The sequence below is a fragment of the Ornithorhynchus anatinus genome, chromosome 10 (genome assembly GCF_004115215.2).
Source record: "Ornithorhynchus anatinus isolate Pmale09 chromosome 10, mOrnAna1.pri.v4, whole genome shotgun sequence".
NCBI classification, from domain to species: Eukaryota; Metazoa; Chordata; class Mammalia; order Monotremata; family Ornithorhynchidae; genus Ornithorhynchus; species Ornithorhynchus anatinus.
This window is the reverse complement of record NC_041737.1, coordinates 6314919-6334039: the sequence shown is the minus strand read 5'-3', so window position 1 is coordinate 6334039 and position 19121 is coordinate 6314919. Positions and strand designations below refer to the sequence as shown.

General features: G+C 50.1%; 1 protein-coding gene across 1 annotated transcript; it reads left to right on the top strand.

Annotated features, from left to right (window-relative positions):
• Nucleotides 1-1409: 1409 nt before the first annotated feature.
• LOC100081160 (transmembrane protease serine 11B-like protein) lies at nt 1410-16928 on the top strand. Its single transcript, XM_029073695.2, has 10 exons — nt 1410-1457; nt 2103-2247; nt 4229-4347; nt 6153-6220; nt 8481-8641; nt 9034-9072; nt 10799-10976; nt 12193-12452; nt 14081-14223; nt 16437-16928. The coding sequence occupies exons 1-10, from the start codon at nt 1410-1412 to the stop codon at nt 16596-16598; spliced, it is 1323 nt and encodes a 440-aa protein (XP_028929528.1). The 3' UTR covers nt 16599-16928.
• The last annotated feature ends 2193 nt before the right edge of the window (nt 16929-19121 follow it).

Here is a 19121-nt window from a genome sequence, read left to right as displayed (position 1 = left end):
TTACTTTCTCTGTTGTCCTCTCCCTTGTGCTTAGCTCAGTGTTCTGCATGGAGGAGGTACTCAATACATTCATCAGTCATATTTATTGAGCACTTACTGGGTACCGGAGCACCGTACTAAGCTCTTGGGGAAGCACAATACAACAACGAACGTGCTACCGACAGGTTGATCGATCTGACCCCGATCGAATGCTCTCGGATGTTGCTGACAACCCACGAATCGCCTTCTCCTTCCAGGACATGCACATGTCCATTCTTGCGTGACGAATTTCTACAGTCGATAGGGCAAGATTTTTCTTCGAAAACCGGTAGTGTTTGCTTTGGGGATTTCCGCAAGAATCGTTGCGAAGAAGCAGGAGCAAAAGTAAAGTTTTCAAGCTACTTTCCGAGCACTCGGTAACCATCCTTTGCATTCAGTAGGTGCTCAGTCGACACCAGTATTAGTGATAGTAGTGATAATATTTATCAAGCACTTCCTGTGTGCGAAGCACTGTACTAAGCACTTGGGAGAGTAGAATGCAATGGAGTTTGTAGATCCGTTCCCTACCTGCAGTGAGCTTACTGGGGAGACAGACATGAATATAAATCATTTATACTATATCGTTTTTAGGCTACTCCTACCATGGTTCCTCCTCTTCTTCATCCTCTTCCTGCTCCTCCTTCTCCTCCAGTGCTTTGCCTCAGTTGCGAAGGGTAGAAACGCTTCAAATCTGCCTCTCAATTGGGCTGATTTTCCCACCATATAATAATAATGATGGTGATGGTATTGGTTAAGCGCTTACCGTGAGCCAGGCACTGTATTGAGCGATGGGGCGGATACAAACAAATGGGGTTGGATACAGTCCCGGTCCCTGAGCGGGGCTCACGGTCTCAATCCCCATTTTACAGATGAGGGAACTGAGGTACCGAAAAGTGAAGTGACTTGCCCAAGGTCACACAGCAGACAAGTGGCGGAGCCGGGTTAGAACCCACGACCTTCCTATTCCCAGGCCCGGGCTCAATCCACTAGAGCTTCTCATGGTTCTCCTAGACTTCTTTGGGTCTCATCTGCCTTGAGCGGCTTTAGAGATTTTAGATCACTCACTAAGGGAATTCTACAAGCTGACCTGCCATTTTCTAACCTGTATTGATCAATTGAGCCACCACTTGGAATATATTACTGAGATATTTGATGACGAGAGCATTTTACAGCGAAGGTGCAATTTTTGGCTTGTGCGCTCGATTCAATTTCCACGCTGATGTTATTTTAAAAAGGCACCCGTACAACCTTATTCCAAACCCTAAATTTCATTTTCAAAATACGCATGTGTTCCTTTGTTTGGATGTGGAAAATCACTGAATGTGTATCTGGCATTTATGTAGGATCTTTTCCCGAGGAACTCAAAATGCTCTAGGAAAAAAAACGTCAAAATGTCAGATTGCATTATACCCCTGCAGATGTCAGTCATAGAGGATGCGGTGTTTTGTCGAAGTTCAACTTCTTCTAAGGATTGGTAGACTTGATAGGATGCCCAGACACATTGGTAATCCAACCGAACCCTGTCCGACCCCTCTGCTTTCTTTATAATGATAAAAATCGTAACGATAATAGTACTTCTTAAGCACTTATTATGTGCCAAGCACTGTTCTAAGCGCTGGGATAGATACAGGTTAATCAGGTTGGACACCGTCCCTGCCCCACATAGAGCCCACACTCTTAATCCTCATTTTACAGATGAGATCACTGAGGCCCAGAGAATAAAAATAATAACGTTGGTATTTGTTAAGTGCTTACTATGTGCCGAGCACTGTTCTAAGCGCTGGGGTAGACACAGGGGAATCAGGTTGTCCCACGTGGGGCTCACAGTCTTCATCCCCATTTTACAGATGAGGGAACTGAGGCACAGAGAAGTTAAGTGACTTGCCCACAGTCACACAGCCGACAAGTGGCAGAGCTGGGATTCGAACTCACGAGCCCTGACTCCAAAGCCCGTGCTCTTTCCACTGAGCCACGCTGCTTCTCTAAGCGACTTGCCCAAGGTCACACAGCGGAAAGGTGGCGGAGCCGGGATCAGCCGGGAGTCGGAGGACTCCCTGCTCCGTGCCGTATTCATCGATCCTGAGATTTGTCTCCTCTTCCTCCTTCGCAGACCGGGCGTAGCTTCCGGGAGAACCTCGTGGCCTACGTGGACGATCGCCCTCATCGTCTTCGGCGTGTTGGCCGTGCTGGCCGTGACCATCGGCCTCCTCGCTTACTACCTGGCAGTTGGTGAGCACCGTCTATTTTCGGCTATTTCCAGCTGGCTAAGATCATCTCTCCCCTTCTCTGAATCGGCTTCTCTGAATAGGAAGGTGGCCGGGCAAAAAACACAGAGCACGCTGCCTCCTACCTTTCCTTTCCAAACTCCTCGAGCGAATGGTTCATACCCATCGCCTCCACTTCCGCTCCTCCAATTCTCTCCTCGATCCCCTTCCCATCTGGCTTTGACCCCTTTCGCTCCACAGAAATACCCCTCTGTAAGGTTTTCAGTATCCTCCTTCTAGTCAAATCCAATAGCCTTTACCCTACCCTGTTCATCTTATTCACCCAATTGACCTCTCAGCTGCCTTTGACACCATGCTCCACCCTCTTCTCCTGGAACCTTATCCAATCTTAGCTTCGCTGACAGTGTCCTCTCCCATCTCTCCTCCTAGCTCTCTGGCCTTTCCTTCTCAGTCTCTTCCACAGGCTCCTCCTCTGCCTCCCACCCCCTAACCGGTTCTGGGTCCCTTTCTATTCTCCATCTTCACCCACACCCTTGGAGAACTCGTTCGCTCCCACGGTTTCAACCGCCATTTCTATGCGGAGATTCCCAAATCTCCATCTCTAGCCCTGATTTTTCTCCTTCTCTGCAGTCTCGCAATTCCTCCTGCCTTCAGCGCATGTCTACTCGGCTGTCCTTCCAACACCTCAAGCTTAACGTGTCGCAGACTGAACTCCTTCATCTTCCCACCCAAACCCTGCCCTCTCCCTGACTTTCCCATCACCGCGGACTGCAGACTCTCCCATCCTCCCTGTCTCCCAAGCCCAACCTTGGCACGTTCCCCTCTCTCATTCAACCCACATATTCAAGGTTACCAAATCGTCTCTCCTCTTCCTTCATGACGTTGCTAACTACCACCCTCTCCTATCCGTCCACACTGATCCAAGCGCGTATCCTATCCCGCCTTGACTATCGCATCGGCCTCCTTGCTGACCTCACTGCCTCCTGCCTCTCCCCACTCCAGTCCATACTCCGCTCTGCTTCCCGGATCATTTTTCTAAAACCAGTCCAGTCCACATCTCCTCCTTCCTCAAAAACCTCCAATAGTTGCCCACCCACCTCTGCATTAAACAAAAAATTCCTTAGCATAGGCTTTAAGGCACTCATCAGTCTTCCCTCTCTTACCTCATTCATCTTTTACTACAACCCAGGGACCACACTCTGCTCCTCTAATTCCAGACTGCTCACGGTACCTCGTTCTTGTCAGTTCTTAGCCCAATCCTACAAGATTAGGAGATCGGATGCAGTCCCTATCCCATCCGGGACTCACTCTTGTTCCCTAGGATGTTATTACATGATAATAATGATAAATGATTATGGTATTTGTTAAGCTCTTACTACGTGCCAACCGCTGTTCTAAGCACTAGGGTAGATACAAGGTCATCAGGTTGGACACAGTCCCTGTCCCACGTGGGGCTCAGAGTCTCAATCCCCATTTTACAGATGAGGGAACTGAGGCAGAGAGAAGTGAAGTGACTTGCCCAAGGGTACATAGCAGACAAGCGGTGGAGCCGGGAGTAGAACCAGAATCCTCTGCCTCCCACGCCTGTGCCCTCGCCACTAGGCCACGCTGCTTCCCTGGGCATACGGAGGAACAAAATGGCACCTTATGGACGTGCGTGTGAATCTCCGAGTGCGTGTGAATCTCCGAACCTCGTGCTTGCTTGAGGGGCTGCTTTTCCCTCTCCCCTCAATTATTCCAGGGACGATGACTTCCCCTCCTGAAACCCTATTAATACAGGTCGGACATCTGACTTGGGTACAGGGAGGCAGAACTCTTTCATAGTTTACCAGCCCCCTTCCCCAGGTCTCTGCTCCGGCCCTTTAGCCCGAGCGACCCTGAGGCGACTTCCTCTCTCGCTTAGAGGGTTTCCCTTCCCTTATGGGAGGCTGGCTTGAAGGTGGCACCTTCTCCATCTTGGTCTCTGAGACCGTTTTTTCTCGTAGACAAGAAGGTCTTCTATTACCAAGGCACCTTTAGAGTCCAGGACGTGGATCTCGACGGGAATGCTGGAAAGCAGACTTCGGAAGCCAGTTCATTGCTGAGCAAGAAAATTGAGACTCTGGTAAGACCGACATTCTTCGAATGCCGCCCCCAAAATCCTAACCTTTGAACCATCACTCCGCCGTTGGATGGCATTTATTAAGCACCTTGGAGAGCTAGACACTGGGCCAAATGTTGGGAGACACAGGTTTCCCACCCTCAAGAAGAGACGTGTAATAGAACATCGGGGAGAAGGAAGGACAGGACCCGTGTAGAAATCCATGAGTTTGTCTTCCCTGAAGGTACTGACCTCATGCAATGGTGGAACTAGTTTTTTTTTGTGCTTGGATTTCATCCTCTCAGCCAATCAATCATATTCATTGATTGATTGGACAGAGGGTTGCTTTTCAATCCAGAAAAGCAGCATGGCATAGTGGATGGAGCATGGGTCTGGGAGTCAGAAGGTCACGGGTTCTAATCGTGGCTCCGTCACTCGTCTGCTGGGTGACCTTGAGCAAGTCACTTCACTTCTCTGTGCCTCAGTTACCTCATTTATAAAATGGTGATTGAGACTGTGAGCCCCACGTGGGAAAGGGACTACGTCCAACCCGACATGCTCGTCTCCACCCCGGCACTTAGATCAGTGTCTGGCACATAATAAGCACTAAACAAATGACATAATTATTATTATTCATTGAACACTTACTGTGTGCAGAGTGCTTTACTTGGTATACACTTGGTATAGTACAGTATAACAATACAACGGACACATTCCCTGCCCATAATGAGCTTACAGTTTAGAGGAGGAGACAGACATTAATATAAATAAATGAATTACAGATATGTACATAGGTGCTGTGGGGCCATGTAAGAGGGAGAATGGTTATTGAAACTCCATTTTATAGTCGAGGTAAATAATAATGTTGGTATTTGTTAAGCGCTTTCTATGTGCAGAGCACTGTTCTAAGCACTGGGGTAGATACAGGGTCATCAGGTTGTCCCACGTGAGGCTCACAGTTTATCCCCCTTTTCCAGATGAGGTAACTGAGGCACCGAGAAGTGAAGCGACTTGCCCACAGTCACACAGCTGACAAGTGGCAGATCCGGGGTTCGAACCCATGATCTCTGACTCCCAAGCCCGGGCTCTTTCCACTGAGTCACGCTGCTTCTCTAATGAGACACAAGGATGTGAAATGACTTACCCAAGGTCACACAGCAGACAAGTAGTGGTGCCAGGATTAGAGTCAGGTCCTCTGACTCCCAGGCCCGCTCTCTTTCCACGTGGCCACGAGCTGCCCATCGGGATATTGCTTCTGTGCTTGCAATTGCCCTCCATTCCCAGTCGATGACAGAGGAAGGTGTTGGCCAAGTGGTACATGGAGTTAGAAAAAGGATTCTTCCCTGTCAAGATGACCAGATGTGATATGCTCTGAACAAGGGTCAGCAGGAGCAACACTGAGTCGGTCAGTCAGTCACAGTTATTGAACACTTACTGTGTGCAGAGCACTGTACTGAGCACTTGGGAGAGTACAATATGACAATAAAGAGCGGACATTCCCTGCCCGCAATGAGCTTGTAGCCGTTGGGAGTTGAGGCGCCAACTCCGTTCTCTGGGTCACCTCCTCTGCTTCAATTTCCCCGTCTGTAGAATGGGAGCCCTCAACCTTTCCACCTCCCCCGGAGAGGTATTTAAAAGACAGATGAGACATCCGTATTTGGGGGGAGGGAACAAATATGGTGGGGAATGCTGATTTCAGCTACCCTAGGGCCATGAGCCTGAGTTTTCTTCCTGAGAGTCTCTGTTTTCCCCATTTCATTTCCTGACAACCACCGAGAATCAGGGCCCGAAGCCGTTTGAGATCCCTCACATCTTTTCTCTTTCAACAGATGGTCGTGGCATTTCAAAATTCTAACATTAACCGGTACTACGTCCGATCGCATGTCATCAAACTGTAGTAAGTAAAGTCATGCAAGGAACAGCAGGCCGAAGGGGCAGGCTAACCTTCGCACCGCCCCGATCCTCACACTCTTCAAGAGAAAAACTCTAGATATGGACCTCGTCCTCCCCCTGGGGGATTCGGAGACTGCTCTTTAAGGGCCCACCTGGCACGGAAGGGAAATGAAACACCTCGGATACTGCCTCCTTCCCTTCCGTCATCCTCCCGGGGAGAGGGGAGGGAGGAAACCCAGAGAGGCAGCAGGCTTCTGCCATGGTCTAAGCGGTGACTGAGATAGGGGAAACTGCTCACGGGCAAGGTGGATGGAACGGTACGGCCTAGTGGAAAGTAGAAGGGGCTGGGAGTCAGGGGATCTGGGTTCTAATCCCGACTCCGCCGCTAGTCTGATGTGTGACGCCGGACAAGTCACTTCACTGCTCTGTGCCGCAATTTCTCATCTATAAAATGGTGATTTAATGCCTCTTCTTTCCCTCCTTTAGACTGTGAGCCCCATGTGGGACAGGGACGGTGTCTGGCCTGATTATCTTGTACCTATCCCAGAGTTTAATACAGAGCTTGGCGCATAGCAAACATTTAATGAAACCGCCATCAGTGGATCGAATCCGGGCCTGGGAGTCAGAAGGTCATAGTTCTAATCCTGACTCTGCCACTTGTCTGCTGTGTGACCTTGGCCGAGTCACTTCACTTCTCTGGGCCTCGGTTCCCTCATCTTTAAAATGGCGATTGAGACCGTGAGCCCCCCGTGGGACGGGGACGGTATCCAACCCGGTTTGCTTGTATCCACCCCGGAGCTGAGTACAGTGCCTGGCACATAGTCAGCGCTTAACAAATACTACAATTATTATAATTATTATTTAGTTTTAGCCTGAACTCTTAGGTGGGGCGGGGGGGGTGCGCACCCTAAATCAGTGAATGTACTCAGAGCTCTGCCAGCTTCTCGTCTCTGTGATCTGGGACAGCCCCGGTCCCGGGGGTCAGGGAATGTCAAAGACCGATTGGCTCGGAGTGTTGGTGGTAGAAATAGGAGTATAGGAGCCAGAGTATTAGCTGTAATAGAGTAGCAGTAATATCAGCAATAAGTAGTCACCGTAGTGATAATAAAAATATTAATAGTAAATACATTCGCTGTCCACAAAATCACCACAATTACAACTATGATTATTAGCCATTCAATCATAGTTATTGAGCGCTTACTGTGTGCGGAGCACCTACTGCTAAATAATAATGATGGTATTTGTCAAGCACTTACTGTATGCCACGCACTGTTTTAAGCGCTGGGGTTGATACAAGGTTGCCCCTCATGAGGCTCACAGTCTTCTTCCCCATTTGAGGGTCGAGGTAACTGAGGCACAGAGAAGTGAAGTGACTTGCCCAAAGTCACACCGCTGACAAGTGACGAAGCCGGGATTGGAACCGACGACGTCTGACTCCCAAGCCCGGGCTCTTTCCACTGAGCCACGCCGCTTCTTGTACTCTCCCAACCGCTCAGTACGGGGCTCAGCACACGGTAAGCACTCAATAAATACCACTGATTGATTAAGAGATCACACAGCAGGATGCCTGTCGGTCAGGCAGTCGATCGTATTTACTGAGCACTTACTGAGTGCAGAACATTGTAGTAAGCGCTTGGGAAAGTACAGTAATAACAAAACAGACAAATGTCCTGACCACAGTGAGCTTACAGTCTAGAGAGGGAGACAGACATTAATATAAATAAATAAATTACAGCTAGGTGCATGAAGTGCGGCGGGACTGGGGGTGGGGAGGGTGAATAAAGGGAGCAAGTCAGGATGACGCAGAAGGGAGTTGAAGGAAAGGAAAAGAGCGCTTAGGGAAGACCTTTTGGTGGAGATGTCTTTTTTAATAAAGCTTTGAAGTGGGGGAGAGGAATTTCCTGTCGGATATGAGGAGGCAGGATGTGGGAGAGAGGTCAACGCCGAGATAGACGGGTTCAAGGACCCAGGTCCTCTGACTGTGCCTTCCCTTCCCTGAGACTGCATCAAGCCCATTGTCTCACCTGACACAGACCCCGGGACAGTTTCCCCATTGTCTCTTCTCTCGGATCCCCTCGTCCATCGCCGTCGGCCAAATAGGGGCTCGGGGGTGGGCAGGGAGGGACCGGGAGCGATAAAGCAGTGGAAAAGTGAGTCTGAAAGAATACGGGCTGAAGAATACAGAAGATGACGTAGCAGTCAGCCTCCAAACTAGGAAAGGCTGTGTCTCTCCCCTGTCGTGAGATGGTTTTTATGGCTTCCAGCCAGGACCCTAAAGGTTCGATGGCCCAGATCTGGCTGATGTTTCAGTTCCCGCCGGCCAGTAGCGCCCAGATGAAGGCAAGAATCCACAGCGTCCTCCTTCAGATGCTCAAGAGCAATGGAGACTCCGTGACGCCCGATCCTTCTTCCCTGAGAATCACAGGTGACGTCTCGTTTCAATTCCATTAATTCGTATTTACCCGTCGGGGTCCAGGTTCACGGCCAATCTCAGGTCATCTACCTGCCGCAGGGCTTTAATGGGAGGATGGTTTTCGTTGTGTCTCTTTAAAGAACCCTCACACCTCCCTCTCACCCTTTCAACTTTCCAAGCTCTTTGTTCACGACGTCCAGAAAGAAAGGCTTTTCACCAAATTCAGCCTCTTGGAGATAGCTGAGCTGTAGCTCGCTTATCCTCACGGCTCAAAGCCGCTTAATCTTGCAACCTAATCCCCGGCTCGTAATCGTATCCTCTCCTGAGCCGCCGCCATCCAGTCAAACGTGTTCGGATCAGCGGGGATGGAGAGTGGAACAAAAGTTTTTTCCCTTGTCTTTCAGAAATCAGCAAGAGCGGAGCAGAGAACCTCCTCAACAGCAGTAAGTGCGGAAGCTTCAAAACTTCGAGGAGATCCCTGGGTGGCCGAAACCCGATTCCCGCCACTGGCCCCCGCAACGCAATATGTCTGAGAAAGGCTTGGCTCTGAAAAAATAGGTTCCCAGGTCCCAGCTCGGGAACTTGAACTGAGGATTGATGAGTTAGTTGTTCGGGGCAAGAAATCAATCCATTGATCGGTAAACGGTATTTACCGTAAGCCGGTTGTGGAGCAGGGAATGTGAGTGTATTTATTGTTAAAGTGTACTCTCCCGAGTGCTTTGCACACCGTGCTTTGCACACGGTAACCTCTCAATGAATACAACTGAACGAATGAATATTTATTGAGCTCTTCCAGTGTGCAGAGGACTGTAGAATGCAATATATAAGTTGGTAGAAACTTTCCCTGTCCGGAATGAGCTTGCAGAGAAACAGCGTGGCTCAGTGGAAAGAGCCCGGGCTTGGGAGTCAGAGGTCATGGGTTCGATTTCTGGCTCTGCCACCTGTCAGCTGTGTGACTGTGGGCAAGTCACTTCACTTCTCTGTGCCGGCAGTTACCTCATCTGTAAAATGGGGATGAAGACTGTGACGTCGCGGGGGACAACCTGATTACCCTGTACCTACCTCAGCGCTTAGAACAGTGCTCTGCACATAGTAAGCGCTTAACACATACCAACATTATTATTACGTAATAATAATAATGATAATTACGAGAAGGAAATACACATCTTCCTTTTGGTGGATTCTCCTAAGAGCGGCCCACGGTGCTTTGCACTGGATGGGTGCTCATTAATAAGAAGAGACAGTCATTCGATTGTACTTACTGAGCGCTTACTGTGTGAAGAGCAGTGTACTGAGTACTTGGGAGAGTACATTCTAACAATCTAACCGACGCATTCCCTGCCCACAACGAGCTTGCAGTCCAGAGGAATATAGAGGAGCAATAGTCGTATCTGTTAAGGGCACACTGGGGGCTAAGCACTAGGGTGGATACAATCTGAACGGATGATAATTGATTGTGAATTCCTCCACTAGACTGAGATCCTTGAGGGGAGGGATCACGTCCACCCGGTGGACACACTGTCCTCTTCCAAATGCACGGCGGATTGGATAGACCCCGGGCCTGGGAGTCAGAAAGTCGTGGGTTTTAATCTCGGCTCCACCTCCTGTGTGCTGTGTGACCTTGGGCCAGTCACTTCACTTCTCCGGGCCTCAGTTCCCTCATCTGTAAAATGGAGATTGAGACGGTGAGCCCCACATGGGACAGGGACTGTGCCCAACCCGATTGATCTGTGTCCACCCCAAAGCTTAGTAAGGTGCCTGGCACATAGTAAGCACTTAAACAAATATTATTATTATATGCTTAGTCCAGTGCTCTGCACACAGTAACTGCTCAATTCATTCATTCATTCAATAGTATTTATTGAGCGCTTACTATGTGCAGAGCACTGTACTAAGCGCTTGGAATGGACAAATCGGTATCAGATAGAGACGGTCCCTGCCCTTTGACGGGCTTACGGTCTAATCGGGGGAGACGGACAAGAACAGTGGCAACAAATAGAATCAAGGGGAAGAACATCTCATTGAAACAATAGCAAATAAATAATAGCAAATATTAAAACAATAGCAAATAAATGCTATAACTACCCCCACCGCCCCCAATTGATTGCCTCCGCGGGGGCCAACACGCTCACGGCTCCCCCCTGCTCCCCAACCCCTGACTTCTGACAGGCTGCGGGATCCGGGCCAGCAAGTCGACGTTGGCATACGACAGGATCTCCGGGGGCACGACGGCGCTGGAGGGAGACTGGCCGTGGCAGGCGAGTCTGAAGATCAGAGGCCATCACCGCTGCGGGGCCACCCTCATCAGCAGCACGTGGCTGATCACCGCCGCTCACTGCTTCAAGGCGTACGTCCTCCGCCCGGGCCCGGGCCGCCCCGCCTCGGGGGACGGCGGGGTCGCATCTGGTCCTTAGGTGGTGGTCCCCACATCTGGCCCCGGGCCGGCGGTCCCCGTGGCCACAGCCCCCCACTGGGACCTGACCCGCTTCCGCAAACCTGGGTCTCTTTGGGGAATTCTGGGGCCTCTGGGGCCTGGGTCGGGTTCTACCTTCGACTCTGTCCATCAGTCCGTCCGTCGACGGTGTTTGTTGGGCGCTTACCTTGAGCCGAGCACTGTGATTCATTCAATAGTATTTATTGAGCGCTTACTATGTGCAGAGCACGGTACTAAGCGCTTGTAATGGACAAATCGGTAACAGAGACAGTCCCTGCCCTTCGACGGCTTACAGTCTAATCGGGGGAGACGGACAGACAAGAACCATAGCGATAAGAACAATAGCGCTGTAATGAGCGCGGGGGTAGTCAAACAAAATAATCAGGTCTGACACGGCCCCCGTCCCGTGTGGAGCTCACGGTCCAAGAGGGAGGGAGAACAGGTATCGAATCTCCATTTGCCAGATGAGGAGAATGAGGCACAGGGAAGTGAAACCGCTTGGCCAAGGTCACACAGCACACAGGTGGCAGAGACGGGATTAGAACCCAGGTCCCCGGATTCCTGGGCCCGTGCTCTTTACGAAAGGCATGCCGGTTCTCACTACCATTAGCTGTTTCATTAATACGTGCGGGAAAGGAGACTCACATTCTATAAAACTTAGCGCTTTTAGAGAGGAGCTGTGTGGCCTAATGGATAGAGCCCAGGTCTGGGAGTCAGAAGGACCTGGGTTCTCGTCCCGGCTCTGCTGCTTGTTTACTGTGGGAACTTGGACAAGTCACGTAACTCCTCCGTGCCCCAGTTAACTCATCTGTAAAATGGGGATTAAGACCCGCGAGCCCCTTGGGGTACATGGCTTGTGTCCGACATGTTACCCTTCTATCTACCCCAGGGATTAGTCTGGCACACAGCAAGCTCTCAACAGATACTATTATTTATTTTTTTTAAAAAAAAGCCCCTTTTTACTCTCGGCCGCGGAGATACTTTGTTTCTCCTCACCCCCTCTACTTCAATATCACCATCTGATAATGACGTAGGGCAGGGCAGTACCATCGAGGTGCCATGGAACCCCCAGGCCCCGGGCCCTGCCCCGCAGTGAACGGGAAATCTGACGTACCGTCCTCTCCTCTAGGAGCAGGAATCCGAATGACTGGACGGCCAGTTTTGGGACTGTGCTAAACCCTCCGTTCATGCCACGTAGCATCCAGACCATCATCTTGCACGAGAATTATAACGACATCACCAAGGAGAATGACATCGCGGTTGTGCAGCTCTCCAAGGCCGTCCCGGCGATCAACAACGTCCACCGGATCTGCCTCCCCGAAGCCACCCAGAACTTCTCCGCCGGCACCACGGTCCTCGTGGCAGGCTGGGGGGCCCTTTACGAGAATGGTGAGTCCCCGCCGGAACCTGTCTGGCACATCACGTGGCTGATATATTGTTATAGTGTCCCCTCCCAAGCGCTTAGTACAGGGCTGTGCACAAAATACGCACTCAATAAATACGATCCACTGACAGATTGACGCCTGGATCCCAGGGCAATTTGGAAAAAAGGCCGGGGCGAAGAACAGGCTAAATCCGGAGTGCTCTCCTAGGATATCATTCAATCGATGAGAGCTACTGAGCGTTTATTGAGCACTGCCTGTGTGGAGAACACTGTATTAAGTGCTTGGGGGAGTACAATATTACAGAGTTGGTAGACATGCTCCCTGCCCACAAGGAGCTTACGGTCTAGAGGGGCAGACAGACGTTAATGTGAATAAATGTTACGGATCTGTATCCGAGTGCTCTGGGGCTGAGGTTAGGGTGAATGAAGCATGTCAAGGTGATACAGAAGGGAGTGGGAGAAGGGGAAATGAGGCGGCGTACGACACAATAGATTTGGTAGACACGTTCCTCACCCACGATGAGTTTACAGTCTAAAGGATGGGGACTCTAGAATGAAGTTTCCCCCATTTTCTCCCAATTTAGCAATGGGCTAAATTGGCTAAATTCACCTCTTCCTCTGGCGAAACATGCATCATTCTTTTCGAGAAAGCCGGAAGCCCCAGAAGAATCAGAGGAGCGGGATCGGGGCTCGTCTGAGCAAGGGGCTCTTTGCTCCCATGCCACCCTCCAAATTCCTCATAGCCTGGTGCCCTTCCTCTTTCTTCCAGATTTGGACAAAAAGGGCCAGGAGACCTGCGCAGATATCCCTTTGGATCTCTGTTAAGTGTATACTACGCGCCGAACACTGTGCCAAGCACTGCTGTTGATGAAAGACAGTCAGGGTAAAGTCCCTATCCCTCATGGGGGTTCACTGTCTAGGTTAGGAGGGAGAATAGGTATTAAATCTTCATTTTGCATAAGAGGAAACTGAAAGGCAGAGAAGTTAAGTAGCTTGCCCGAGGTCACACAGTGGTGGAGTCAGGATTAGAACCCAGGTCCTCTCACTTCCAGGCCCGTGTCCTTTCCACTAGACTGAGGTGCTTCTCTAATGATCCACTCCAGGGTGACATCCGGTGCCTTTTTTAGAGCGAGAGTTAAGTTCAATTTTCAGGCTCAGGGTGGTCTCCTTGGCTTCTAGTTGAGAGTGGCAAGCAGAGATAAGGATCACGCAAAACAGCATCTGAACAGAGAATCAGAAGCCATTTGGGGGAATCTATTAATGTTGGTATTTGTTAAGCGCTTACTATGGGCAGAGCACTGTTCTAAGCGCTGGGGTAGATACAGGGTCATCAGGTTGTCCCACGTGAGGCTCACAGTTAATCCCCATTTTACAGATGAGGAACTGAGGCCCAGAGAAGTGAAGTGACTTGCCCACAGTCACCCAGCTGACAAGTGGCAGAGCCAGACCTCTGACTCCCATGCCCGGGCTCTTTCCACTGAGCCGCGCTGCTAATCTATTCCAGATAAGCACTCGGGAGAGTCTAAAAAGGTTGTCTCAACCCAGAGTGGATGGGAGAGTCTAATTCATGGCTCTCCCTTGGGGGGGTCACCCTTCAGTTTCCTTTCCGTCTCTCCACTGCCTTCTTCATTAGGGCCAAGCCCCTCAAATCTTCAACAGGCCTCGGTGGAAATCATCGACACGGACACATGCAACCATCCTGATGTATACCAAGGCTTGGTGACACCCACGATGCTATGCGCAGGATTCTTGGAAGGAAAAATTGATGCCTGCCAGGTAGGTCCCGCCTGTCCCTCTCCAAAAACCCAAGATCTTTGCTATTTAAGCGATGTCGAGATAGGCACGTGACACACTGATGCGGAAAACGGTGGTTTTACCTTATATGGCATCAGTTAATGATGATAATAATGACGATTATTATTATGGCATCTGTTAAGCGCTTACTACGTACCAAGCGACGTTCTAAGGGTTGGGGTAGATGCAAGTTAATCAGTTTGGACACAGTCCCCGTCCCATATGGGGCTCACGCTCTTAATCCCCATTTTACCGATGAGGTGACCGAGGACCAGAGAAGTTAAGTGACTTGCCCAAGGTGACGCAGCAGACATGCAGCGGAGCCGGGATCAGCGCCCAGGTGCTTACTACGTGCCCAGCACCGTACTGACTGCTGGGGTAGATACAGGTTAATCAGGTTGGACACGGTCCCTCTCCCGCCTGGGGCTCACAGTCTTAATCCACATTTTACAGACGAGGGAACTGAGGCACAGAGAAATTGAGCGACTTCCCCAGGATCACACAGCAGACAAGTGGCAGATCGGATGATCAGATCAGAGGGGAGCTTGAAACTCACTTTCTCTTAGCCTTTGTTCTAGATTAGACCTTAAAAACAGCCTGGCCTAGCGAATGGAGCACAGGCCCGGGAGTAAGAAGCCTGCTTTCTAATCCCGGCTCCACCACTCGTCGGTTGTGTGACCCTGGGCAAGCCACTTAATCTCCCTGTGCCTCAGTTCTCTCGTCTGTGAGATGGGGATTAAGACAGTGAGCCCCACGTGGGGCACGGACCGTGTCCAACCTGATAACCTTGTATCTATCGCCGTTCCTAGTTCTGTGCCTGGCACACAGCAAGCGCTTAACACGTTCCATTAAACCCCCTACCCCAAAACCAAACACCTCCTGGCCAAGAGAAGCAGTGCGGCTCAGTGGAAAGAGCCCGGGCTGGGGAGCCAGAGTTCGTGGTTCGAATCCCGGCTCTGCCGCTTGTCAGCTGTGTGACTGAGGGCAAGTCACTTCACTTCTCTCTGCCTCCGTGACCTCATCTGTCAAATGGGGATTAAGACCGTGAGCCTCATGTGGGGCAACCTGACTACCCTGTATCTACCCCATTGCTTAGAACAGTGCTCTGCACATAGTGAGCGCTTAACAAATACCGACATTATTGTTATTATTATGAGAAGTTTCTGTTCCATTGGCTGGCTAATTGTTGGGAGGGGCAAGGCCTACATTAGGCCCAGGGCTGAGCTGGCGACCGAGGCCTAGATCTGACCATGTTCAATCTCTTGACCCGTCACAGATTGGGTTGGGCTCCCGAGCCTTCTCGCTGCAGCCCAGATAGCAGGAGCAGGGAGGGATGTCAGTAGGGCTTGATCTGGATCAAGATCTGAGTGGGTTTTTTTCTGGTATTTGTAAAACGCTTAGTGTGTGCCCGGCAGTTTTCTAAACTCTGGGCTAGATATGAAGTAATGGACACAGTCCATGTCACACGTGGGGCTCGCAGTCTGAATCCTCCTTTGACGGATGAGGTGACCGAGGCCCAGAGAAGTGAAGTGACTAGCCAAGGTCACACAGAGGGCAGGTGGCAGAGTCGGGACTAGAACCCAGCTCCTTCTGGCTCCCAGGGCCGGGCCCTATCCACTAGGCCATGCTGCTTCTCCATGACAGTAGTCGTCATGACCTTGTCTGGGCTCTTTTCCTCCATGAACTTCACGGGCTTGACGGTCCTGTGAACTTCTTCAAGGACGGGACCTTGTCCACTATTGTTCTCGCCCAAGAATCTAGTATAGTGCTCTGCACACAGGAGGTGCTCAATAAATGCCTCTGACTGATTAAAGAAGTTTCCCAATTAAAACCTCAGATCGACTCCTGTGGGGAGTTAGGATGCGTCCCCACACCGTCCAGATGGGTCTGATACTGTTGATGGCGACGGCGATGGTCATGATGATGGATGTTATTTAAGCTTTTACTGTGTGCCAAGCACTGCGTTAAACTCTGAGATGGATTCGGGCTAATTTGATTGGACCCACCCAACTGAATGGACTCAAAGTATAAAACCCATCTCCCGTTCCAGTGAACGTTCCCTCTCCTGAGCTAAGGGTGTAAATTCATTCGTTCCTTCAATCGTATTTATTGAGCGCTGACTGCGTTCAGAGCATCGTACTGAATAACCAGGCATGGCTTCTGTTGGGCTAATGAACATCTTTTCCCTCTTTTAGGGAGATTCTGGGGGTCCTCTGGCTTACCCCAGTTCTAGAGACATCTGGTACCTGGCGGGAATCGTCAGCTGGGGAGAGAAATGTGCTGAGAAGAACAAGCCGGGAGTTTATACTCGAGTAACCGCCTTCCGCGATTGGATTACCTCAAAGACTGGGGTTTGAGTCGGAAGACATTTGGCCACCAAACCTTTTGTGTTTAGGACATACTTGACTGCAACACACACACACACACACACACACACACGTACACATACACATAGTGGATGTTTGTATATATGTATGAATGCACTGTCTTTCTAAGTTGAGGATGCCCTTACCGACGATGCCTAAAGGCTATTTAATTTGCAGTTCTATGTAGTTTGAAACCAAACAACCCCCATCATTTACTTCCTGGAAGGGAAATCCTGTTTTTCCCCAAGGAAGGGTCTGTTCTCACCCATTCGATTGCTTCAGATCTTCCCTCCTGAATTCCTCCTTTTGAGGAAAACCACGGCAACGGTTTATTGAGCGCTTACTATGTGCCGAGCACTGTACTAAGCACTTGGAATGTACGATTTTGGTAACAGATAGAGACGATCCCTGCCCGATAACGGTCTCACAGTCTAAACGGAGGAGGCAGACAACAAAGCAAAACAGAACAAAACAACATCATCAAGATAAATAGACGTGGTTTGGTTCTTTAGACTTGGTTTTACCTTCCTCTGACTAAAGAAAATGGGACTCTTCCTTTGTCCACAGATGCCTTAATAATAATAATGGTAATAATAATGGTATTTAAGTGCGTACTATGTGCCAAGCACTGTTCTAAGAGCTGGGGTAGATACAAGGTAATCAGATTGGACACCGTCCCTGTCCCTCATGACGCTCACAGTCTTAATCCTCATTTTACAGATGAGGTAACTGAGGCACCGAGAAGTGGAGTGACTAGTCCAAGGTCACACAGCAGACAAGTGGCAGAGCCCGCATTAGAACCCACGTCCTCTGACTCCCAAGCCCGGGCTCTTGCCACTGGGCCATGCTGCTTCTGGATGGGAAATATTTTTTACTCTCGTGTCCTGAGATCTGGGAGGGTGTGTTGCGGCCTCGCGTGTAAGCAGACGATGAGGAATTAGGTGTGAGTTCTAATCCTGCCTGGGCCCGGTCTGAGTTCTTAGTCTCCGAGAGACAATATCCTTCACTGTACCCCTGGGATTTGTCCACCTCATGGAGACTAGATGCTGGAGTTTCCTACCGATTTTGTGCTGCTGAGATACGAGAGGATCCAAGGTACTGTGGAAATACTAAGCAGCGTTAACTTTATGGAATTCCACTGTGTAAAAAGGAAGGGCCCTACTGTACCCAACATAAAGTCACAGAATGAGTTATAATTAAAATATTTCCAAATATCTTCATTTGAGAACACTGTCTCATTTTCTGCTTCCACTTGCTGGTGATTTTCTGTAGGGGGCAAAAAGGGATTAACTTACCGATTTTCCCCCCGCGTGAGGAGTGGGGCGATGTGCACCGAACTGTGAACTAAATGACTAACTGTCATTTAGCATGGCAGATCGATCCCTCCATCTCCCAAGCCCCAATACATCCCCAATCCAAAATACATCCTCCATGTATTCAGGAGAATTCATTGCTAGGTGGCCAAGTTTTTCCTCCCTCCCTTTTCTCACTCCGCACTGAAAAAACACGAGCCGCAGAGTGAAGTGTGGGCTGGAGAGGTGAGATGCTAGAGGAAGGGAGGTCAGAGAAGAGGCTGCTACAGGAAGGGCTTGAATGACTTCCAGATAATTAGCTCTGTGGTGCAGTTAGACCTCAGGTGAAAACAGGACAGAGTAAGCCGTGGCCGCGACAACTAATCTGAAGGTAATTGTACAAGACCTAGAAAAATCCAGCTCGGGAAATCAAACATGTCCCACAGCACAGTATATATCCTTTACGCTACTCCTCTGATTATAGCATGGCAGATCGATCCCTCCATCCCCCAAGCCCCAATACATCCCCAATCCAAAATACATCCTCCATGTATTCAGGAGAATACATTGCTAGGTGGCCAAGTTTTTCCTCCCTCCCCTCCCAGAATTCCAATCCCACTGTGGCGATGATGAACCCTTAAACTCCCCGCGACCGGGACCGGTTCTAGCGTAGCCCTCCCTGATAGTGTTCTGCAGACGCGGTCATTGAGATGCGCACGTGTCCCACCAGGCGAAATACAATAATTAATAATTATGGTATTTGTTAAACGCTTACTATGTGCAGAGCACCGTTCTAAGAGCTGGGGTAGATACAGGATAATCAGATTGTCCCACATGGGGCTCACATTTTTTTTTTAATCCTCATTTTTACAGATGAGGTAACTGAGGTCCAGAGAAGTTAGGCGACTTGCCCAAGGTCACACAGCACACAAGTGGAGGAACCGGGATTAGAACCCATGACCTCCGACTCCCAAGCCCGTGCTCTTTCCACTGAGCCACGTATGTGTGACCCCTGATGTCATATGTGCCGTTTTACGGAGGCAGGCCGAGGTTCTCTCAAACCTAGAGCAGAGTCGGCTTGCGGGCTGAAAGCAGGCTCGGAAAACGTCGGGACCGGGGACGGATGAGCGGAAAAACCGGACCCTCCGGTATCGGGCCGGATGAGTAGCTGCCCTAGCCAGTTCAGCGGGGGGATTGTTCATTTCCTGGAGAACTGGAGGGA

Excerpts from the sequence above, each read along its gene's own strand:
- LOC100081160 (XM_029073695.2), top strand. The coding sequence starts at position 1,410 with ATGTCAGATTGCATTATACCCCTGCAGATGTCAGTCATAGAGGATGCG. Across the intron at positions 1,458-2,102 it reads TGTCAGTCATAGAGGATGCG|ATTTGTCTCCTCTTCCTCCT; the intron begins GTGTTTTGTCGA and ends ATCGATCCTGAG. Across the intron at positions 12,453-14,080 it reads GGGGGCCCTTTACGAGAATG|GGCCAAGCCCCTCAAATCTT; the intron begins GTGAGTCCCCGC and ends CTTCTTCATTAG.